Source organism: Suillus discolor, assembly GCF_016758755.1.
Source record: "Suillus discolor strain FC423 chromosome Unknown F5147scaffold_119, whole genome shotgun sequence".
Lineage (NCBI taxonomy): Eukaryota > Fungi > Basidiomycota > Agaricomycetes > Boletales > Suillaceae > Suillus > Suillus discolor.
Genome location: NW_024541366.1, coordinates 105,631 through 114,089, shown reverse-complemented (window position 1 = coordinate 114,089; position 8,459 = coordinate 105,631). Strand labels below are relative to the sequence as shown.

General features: G+C 44.3%; 3 protein-coding genes across 3 annotated transcripts; 2 read left to right on the top strand and 1 right to left on the bottom strand.

Annotated features, from left to right (window-relative positions):
- Positions 1-27: 27 nt before the first annotated feature.
- F5147DRAFT_587571 (uncharacterized protein) lies at positions 28-465 on the bottom strand (the record flags this gene model as incomplete). The annotated part of the gene is made up of 2 exons (XM_041432008.1): positions 28-213; positions 253-465. The coding sequence occupies 2 exons, from the start codon at positions 463-465 to the stop codon at positions 28-30; spliced, it is 399 nt and encodes a 132-aa protein (XP_041285642.1).
- Positions 466-850: 385 nt separating this feature from the next.
- Positions 851-3,361, top strand: F5147DRAFT_658662 (uncharacterized protein; the record flags this gene model as incomplete). Its single annotated transcript, XM_041434474.1, has 11 exons — positions 851-1,105; positions 1,260-1,321; positions 1,503-1,704; positions 1,795-1,914; positions 1,948-2,063; positions 2,386-2,411; positions 2,526-2,563; positions 2,619-2,733; positions 2,916-2,986; positions 3,058-3,200; positions 3,292-3,361. The coding sequence occupies 11 exons, from the start codon at positions 851-853 to the stop codon at positions 3,359-3,361; spliced, it is 1,218 nt and encodes a 405-aa protein (XP_041285641.1).
- Positions 3,362-4,156: 795 nt separating this feature from the next.
- On the top strand, positions 4,157-5,087 carry F5147DRAFT_587535 (uncharacterized protein; the record flags this gene model as incomplete). Its single annotated transcript, XM_041432004.1, has 4 exons — positions 4,157-4,219; positions 4,275-4,577; positions 4,635-4,826; positions 4,905-5,087. Coding segments are annotated over 4 exons (741 nt in total), but the record flags the coding sequence as incomplete, so codon positions are not given.
- Between the last annotated feature and the right edge of the window lie 3,372 nt (positions 5,088-8,459).

The window sequence follows — 8,459 nt, the reverse complement described above, 5'->3', positions numbered from 1 at the left end:
TTGCGAGTAGACTCTTCTTAGCATCCTTCAGCCTTTATTAGTGAAATAGTAGAGCTCACAATACTCTCCTGCTTTCAACTTCTGCACGGCATAGTGAGACAGGATGATGACTGGTATGGAAGGAACCTTGGAGTTGCCTACAGGAACGAATTTGGACTTGTTTTTCTTTTGTTCCTCTTTGTGAGCTGCTTCTTGTTCATCCGCGATGGTTTGCTGTTGGTCTCATTCTTTTTCCATTGCTAGCCTTCAGACTTCTTTGGCATCTCTAGCAGCTTCTTCAATTTGCTCTGCCCAGAGCTCTCTGGCTGTATTGTTGTTTAACGTCCACAAGGTTGCTAAAAGCTCTGCTGCTTGAGCATCATTGCCGACACTGTTGGCTACGAGTCTAGCCCTGGCTGTTGTGTGATCAGCTGTCCTGAAATCTGGTAATACTGCGTCATTTGGGTTGTCTAATAAAGGAGCCATTTTAAGGAAATGTGAGCAGAAAACAATAGAGTTAGGATTGGAGATTGTCCATGACGTTCAGAAGCTGATGTGGTTCGAGAAGAAAGTTGCTGCGCCACAACATTTTCTCACATGTAGACTATATTCTACGTTAGCCTCGCTAACTTAGAAATTGAATCGCTTAGTAGGCATGCAGCGGTTGGGGACATATTTTCCTTGCTTACTCGCATAGAAAATGCATGATGTTTCAAGACAAATTGTTTCATACCATGTCATTTGCTTAGGGAAAACCTGTGATTCCTTTCAACCTCAAGGTGTCCTTATATAAAATATTTGGTGAGTCTGGATTTGCTCATCAGTTATTCCTCTCTCAGAGTCTCTCTGCTCAAATTCTCTGTAGCTCATCATGCCTCCTCGTGTTGTTGCCAGCCCCAAGAAGAAACAGACCAAGCGCAAAGGTTTGGAGGTGTCTAAGCGTCAGTCTAAGAAGCCCCGAGCAGCAGAACCTGTCAAGACATCTGGCACGCCACTCATGTCACTCCGTCTAGATAGAATAAGCACTGATGAACCTGATAGACATTCTGGCCGCGCCAATGCAGGAACGGGAGGTGGGAAGGCTCAATTGGAGAAGATTGGAGCATTGTTAGAAGCTCTGTCTTGGGTACACCAACCTAAGGGCTCTATATCCCTTGATTCTACTGTTCCCGTCAACCCTCAGGCTCCAGAACCACCTCACAGCAAGGGCTGAGGTCGTCGTCCAAAGGTCTGATGCATAGTTGTATTTCTATTTATTTATGTGGATCGTTCGCATATAGGTTGCCACCCCGCCATATAGTCATCAGCTACTACAAATGTTCCTAACACCTCACGCGCAGATGTCAGTACCGTGGAACCCTTACAGCCTCTAAATCTCTTGTTCTGTCCAGCGGAGGGAAGATCAGGTTTGCTATGCACACCACTGCCTGTCCCTACCTGACCCAGGTCTAAACACTGTTGGGAGGAAAGTTGTTGGGAAGCAAACTCATAAACTGTAACTGGTCCTAGTGTAGCTAATTCAGTTGCACCGCCAACTGGCTCTTTCTGGACCAGAACATGTGTGACATCCTGTGCAAGGATTCATTGGTTCTGATGACAAAGATGACAAAGATGACAACACAACGAGGAAGACGAACAGAAGGAGAAGGAGGAGAAGGAGATGCAGTCACCAGCAGCTTGGCTGGGGAGAGGTTGGTGGACATCACACTGGACATCCAGGCTAATGTGTTTGTGACCTCTCCTGCGTGCTCAGAGGCAAACTACCAGGATCAGTCTGCCTTGTCTTTCAAACAATCTTACTAATACTAATCACAGGATTTTCTGGGCAAGAGCTTCCCTTCGCAACCTCAAGTCACTCATCCTCGTACACCAGAATTTGAGTTTCCTATCTCCCGCGAGAAGATGACGCGGTTTGCACAGACCCAATGTCTTCATGTGCGGCTAATCCTTCCACATCATCTCATCCAGCGTTCCAACAGTTCAATGTATGATGGGTTGACTTGCCAGTATTGTGACGACAGTTACTTGCCCTTTCAAGATCCTCTGGATACCTTGCACATGCAGCCACAGTCACAGGAAGTTCAGTGAGACGATGGAACTCATCCTTGTCGAGGCTCACTCTTTTTCTTATAGATCACGATGTCACCACCCAACAACGTATTAAGATGCATCACAAGATGAATGGCCGGCCACGCCTTCCCAATCCTGGCAACCCTTGAGTTTGTTGCATCAAGTCCGAGTCTGACGAGGACCAACCAAACTCAGCGGTCTAAAACCAACAATCCAGGAAACTTGATGGGCCAAAGCCCACTCAACTAGCATGGTATGGTCCACGATGGAAATGTTTTCTTGAGGATGCTAAAGGAGAATGTCGTGTGCAACATGCCCTGGACAATCCCTTCCCAGCTTTAGTTGCCAATTTACCGTCGTCTGTAAGTGAGGTTCTTGTTTCAGTCTTAGTTGCATGGGACCAGGATGGTAAACAATTTGAAGCCAATAAGCATTTGTTCCCTCTTCAAACCAATCTGTCTCATGTCGCAATTCAGGGATTTGGCCACAACAGAAATCTAACATGGCTCGGCTGGTAGGCATAAAACTCACATTCCCGCTGCTCTCATTGATTCAGATCTATACTACAGTTGTACAATGATCTTGCAACCTGGCGATCCGACTTGAAGAAATACGTTATGAGCCTTGCGCCCCAATCATACTCGCTCATTCCCCGCCTTCGGTCCCCATCTAAGAACGTGCAGAGTGGGTAGAACACACTGCTGCAGACTTACTGGAAGGGTCACTCTTCCTATGCTTTGAATTAGATGAATATGTAAGTGATCTTGCGCTGACAGGGTCTATTCTCAGGGAATCTTTCTAGGGTAAAACAAGGAAGTTTGCTCATTCCGCACTTTGTGACGCTGTCATCATCTTCTTTTACACAGGACCTTACCGAATCGCACACAGGCAACCAGACATATTCCACAACCAATTGCCTGTGTCATGTCTGGCTTTGGTCAGCACAGCAGTAGTATTTTTACCTCTACTCGACATTATAATATATTGATTCAAGTTTTCTCTCTATAGTACAACTGTGTTCTCAATGGTCTCGCAAAGAATGGCCACAGAAAATATTACCCAAAGTTTACTGCGAGGGAATACAGCCCTATCTACTCCAAAATGGTCCAAATGCTCAAGGACATCCTTCAGGATCTGTATCATGGCCCTAGGTTATTGGTGCAACTGCAAGAGTGGGCTGAAGCTGGATGGCGAGAATGTTGCTTTTGTGTGTCTTATTTGATACTAATTTCAACCATGCAGGACCGCAAGTTTGAGGGTCGACGGAGCTGTGGGGGCTCAACATGACCACCTGCAGATCATTCTTGACTGAGGCTTCATATTCACGTGTCCAAGTATTTCTGTTTCCTACATCTGTTTACTGTATTTTGTTATCTCGCTTATCATTCTATTATCAATATGATCTATTATGCTACTGCATATCTGGCTGAGTTTTGTGTACAAGGAGGTCTGTAAGCCTCTGTGCAGAGTGACACCTGAATTTGTGCACAAATTCTGTGCATGAGGCAGTCACTGGAGTGTCTGTGAGATTCTGTACAGTGTGGCCACCTGGCCTTCCCAATAAGTAAGCCTTATTAAGCTTGGTGATTACGCATATTGCCAAGCCTAACTAGGCTTGGTTGCAGTAATCCGTCAACACCAGCATTAAATATTGCCCCAAATACCTTTCTACCTTATAGCTAGTACCACCTACTTGTTCCCCGCCCTCCCTGCACATACGAGACATCCCGTGACCTTCCAGACTTACCTGAGTTTCACCCAATGACGGCTTCCCACGCCCCTTCCACTCTTACTCTACACCGTCGACATCACTGGGCGGTTATAGCCAGTAATCCAAGTGTCTGGCAGGTGTTGTAGGTACTATTCCACTTCTTTAAGGCACCCAAGCTCATGTCATCATCCTAGATCCTGCCCTATACCTGCCTCAGCAGCCTGCACACCATCATCCATTGCTCATCTAATTACAGTAATACAGGAATATGTCAATGTTGCAGGCGATTCAACCAAGAACTGAAACTTCTCAAAGGTACATGCTGGGAAGCATATATTTCATGACATATGGGAGAAAGGCACTGCTTGGAACTTCAGCACTCGTCCCAATGAAAAGCAACATGGACCACTCAAACAGATGTATTTACGCCAGACAAACCACAAGGACATTGCAAATCAGGTATAATTCATTTTATCATTATCATTAATTGGACCACAGGACCCTTGTTTCCAAGCTTATTGCCCAGCTTGATGAACAGCATCTGCGGAAACTCAAGGACACTGATGACAATGATCCAGATGACATCAATGACCCTGAGGACACCGAAAACATTGGCACATCATTTCAGGGCCATATCTATCTCGGTTCTCCTCAACACCCTATGAGTTTTGCTGATGTGGAGCAAGCAAACAGCTCATTGTGCACTTTTGACCAATTTTGCAAGAAATTTTTGATATTCATCAATGAATTCCTTCCTGCCCACAACATACCATTGCCTGATGGGATGACATGGTTGAGGCCGGCAGCTCAGGACAAGGTTAATTCAATTTTATTTTATTTTCCTGTGATGCTAATTGAACTACATTTCTTGCAGCTACAAGAATATCGCTACCTCAAGGTACACTACGAGTCCATCGTTGACTGGAAGCTTGCAACAGACTATCTCCATTGCAGTCCAAGCTTCCATGGGCATGAGCGCCATGATTGCGCACTAATTCATACTCACAACAAGAACGGCAACACCAAAAATATATTTGCACAAATCTTGTTCATGTTCAAGTATACTGTTGGCGACTGACATTTGGATCTCGCTCTCGTGCTTCCAATGGATGCTCTGATTGGCCCACGGCTTGCCATTGATCAGGACCTGCGCTTTACTCGGCTGCATGCATGGCCTGCAGCATCTTCAGAGTTCCTTTCCATTCATTCAATCATTTGTGGTGCTTTGCTCATTCCAGATTATGCCAATCCTCATCGAGACTTCTTTCTTGTTGATGTTGTTGATTCTGACATGTTTCTGCGCTCCCAGAAAAATGTTTTAATATAGTAGTATTTTGCAATGAGGATCTCATTCTCTAATACTCATTCTGCAAGCTTCCATTGTCTGATGGGGATCCGCAGATTGACATAATGTGAACAGTATTAAGTATATGAACTACTGATCAATCTCTGACCACCCTCCAGCACTTCTCCATCAAAGCGCACCATCCCACTATCAGAAGAATGATGATATCCCTTTCGTCGGCCCACCCATATATGTAATACACCCCACGTCAGCCCACCCATCTATGTAATATTCCCCTACCTCGGCCCACCCATATATGTAATACACCCCCGTCGGCCCACCCGTCTATATAACAATATTTGCCTTACATCTCTCTTCAGCCCAGCTGTCTATAATATCCTACTCTACATATTACCCAGATGGGCCCACCCATCTCCATGAATGATCATATTCCCCCGGCCCATCCGTCAACATCAAGGATATATATATCATTGGCATACATGGGCCCACCCATCTCCATTGGAAATAATATGTTTCCCGGCCCATCCGTCATCATCAAGGATATACACAACATGGGCCCATAATCCGCTGGCCCATATGATATGGAATTTGTCACTGAAGGGGCTCGCTGGCTGTGGTTGAGAGGGTTGACTCTGATATTAGAACAGAAGATTGAGTGCTCTCTGGAGTTTGTATTGCATGGGGTTGTGCTGAGCAACCATCTGAGTAAGATGGTGTGTGCAAGTCCTTGCAAAATATTTTTGGTTTCAGGGGCTTTGGTAGAACAATTTGATGGCAGCACTGTGAATTGGGAGGGGGTGGAAGACAAGTGATAGGGTAGGCATGGGGTGGTGTGTCAAGGCCAAGGTGATTTCTTTGCGGAAGAAGAAACTCAGACTGGTAAGAATTATGGTGGTGAAGATTCTGATTTGAATGAAAATTTGAAAAGGTTTCAAGAAGGTGAGGGTGCAGGTAGATGTTGATATTGGTGTAATCAAACTGAGAGGCTAGGATGCCTACTGCATGTTGTATATCTAGTTGATCTTGATAATAGTGGACTTTGTTGTGGACAACATGTGAAATGATAATTAAAATTGTTTTGAAAAGACAATAGGTCTGACTTACTGTATCCGTCCAGCTAAGGAAATTGAGCCCTGAATATGGGTGAGTGTAAGCCGGAGCCATCCTCATTGGACTGATAACCATCCCCCATCATTATGTCTTGTAGAAATCAAGCATAGATACCACTGTTTGTGCTGATGACCATAAGTCTAAAAGAATGAGTTTAGAAAGAAAATGGTAACTGGTAAATATGGCACTAATTTTCAATGCTTTACTATGCGAGACTTGTAAAACTTGAAGGAGAAACATGTCCCAGGACAACAAGCTCAATGACTCCCAAACTCATTACTAATTCACGAGTCAGATGAGGATTTGTACATACATAAGTACTACTAGCAAAGTGCCTAGCAAATTCATGTGTGACTCCCATGTACTAAGGGCTCTAATTAGAAGCATCAATATATAGCCAATACAGTGTGTAGAGTTGGTCCAATCCGAGCACCTGACTCTGTGACTATAGGATTTTCGGCAGCTTGTAGCACAGTGAATCGGTTGCAAACATGTAGCATACATGTAAAAATATCTACTGTATGTACCACCGATGATTTAAGGTTTCAGCCACTCCTTCAACTCCTTCCGAGTCAAGCTTGTCACAAAAACACTAAGTCCAGCAGTGACAGAAACTGCCAGTGTGGTAACACTGTCTTACTAGGATGTGAAAACAGTAAAATCACCAATTTTCAATATCCTACCATGGTCAATGGTTCAGACAAATACTAACGGTCGATAATGTGGTTGTTTGTGGAAAAAGTGTGTTGAGTTCTCAAAGGAAGTACACAGTGACTAAAGGGGGGACAGAATCAGTAACTGGCTTGATGCAGTGCTATGATCCTAAAGAAAGTCAATAACTGGCACTGTGACACTCGGATCCTCCCTGGGCTGCAAATGGGTCATTGCCATATATGTGTCAAGGAGTACAGAGCACTATGAGTTTCCTTATCATTGTCCATCATTTGTCCAGCAAGTAACCTCTGTCCGAACCCGAACCTGCTTTTCCCGTGCTTTGTGCATCCGCTTATCCGCACTTTCCCGCGCATCGGATACCTCGGAAACGCATTAGGAAGGTCCCTTGTCTATCCATAGTCCATCCAAACTCCATTGGTATGTGAATTTCCTTACCTTGAGGCTTGTAAAATGTGTTGCAGCCTTATTATATGTCCTTACATATTTACTATATTTCCTATCCCTTCCCTCTCCGAGTGAGAGTTTAGACAGTATAAGTTGACTACTTCTTAGTATTACTTACTACACTTCCCTCATACTGGATACCTCTCCCTATAGGTTTACCTTCAAAGTAGTCCCTTGTAGTGTGCGCTTTTTAGCCCCTATTAGGTTCCTTATACCTCCCTATACCTAGACTTTCCTTACCTTGCAATATACCTTTGCCCTCATGCTCTCCGAACCTCGTTCCTTGACTTCCCTATACCTTGTCTGCACTTTCCCGCACTTTCCGCACCTTCGGCCACGCGTTCCCACGCTTTGGATACCTTTGGATACATCCCCACACCTCGCGCATACCTTGTCCGCTATTTTCCTGCGCTTAACGCGCCCTCGGGTCGCACATATCCATCATCGTTCTAGTAGCAAATCCCTTTAGGGTCGAACACGTCTGTATAGACATAGCAGCTAGGCATTAGCTTGACCCAACCTTTTCTTGGCCACCCAGCAAGATTGTTGTTTCCACAGCACAATGCAGTGCTATGACTTCAATGAATACAGATGTACGACTATGCGATAATTCTATAATGATACTCCCTATCTTCACAAACCAATTGGAGATCAAACTAAGCCTCTAAATACGGATCAGCCCGAACTAATATGTGGCTTTGAAACCTACTCTCTGCTGCTCAGGCACTATACAATGAGTGTGACACAGGACAGAACAGAGTACACCCTCTTGATGTAGTCTTAAGTGGGCCAAGTTTCTTAATATTAGTGACTGACTGTTAGTCTTATTTGTCTTCCCTTGCTGATGAAAATATGTATATTCTCCCCACAGAATAGATTTTCTGTGTCTAAAAGAGAACTGGAATATATCTGCACTAGATGACTGATAACCATGTACCAGCTAGTGTAAAAAGTATGGCTCAATGGTGGCCTCAAATATGCTTCTGTATGTCGTGGGAAACAGTGTCAAAAGTGGAATGAAATAACCTAATATTTCACTCAGTGTGTCACTTAGTATCTTAGAGGTGAGAATTTAAAAAAGAGCTTTATGAACACTCTTCTTATTCTCCACTCACTTATTCACACTCAAGCTTAGATAATATGGAAATGGGCTTTCTGTAACTT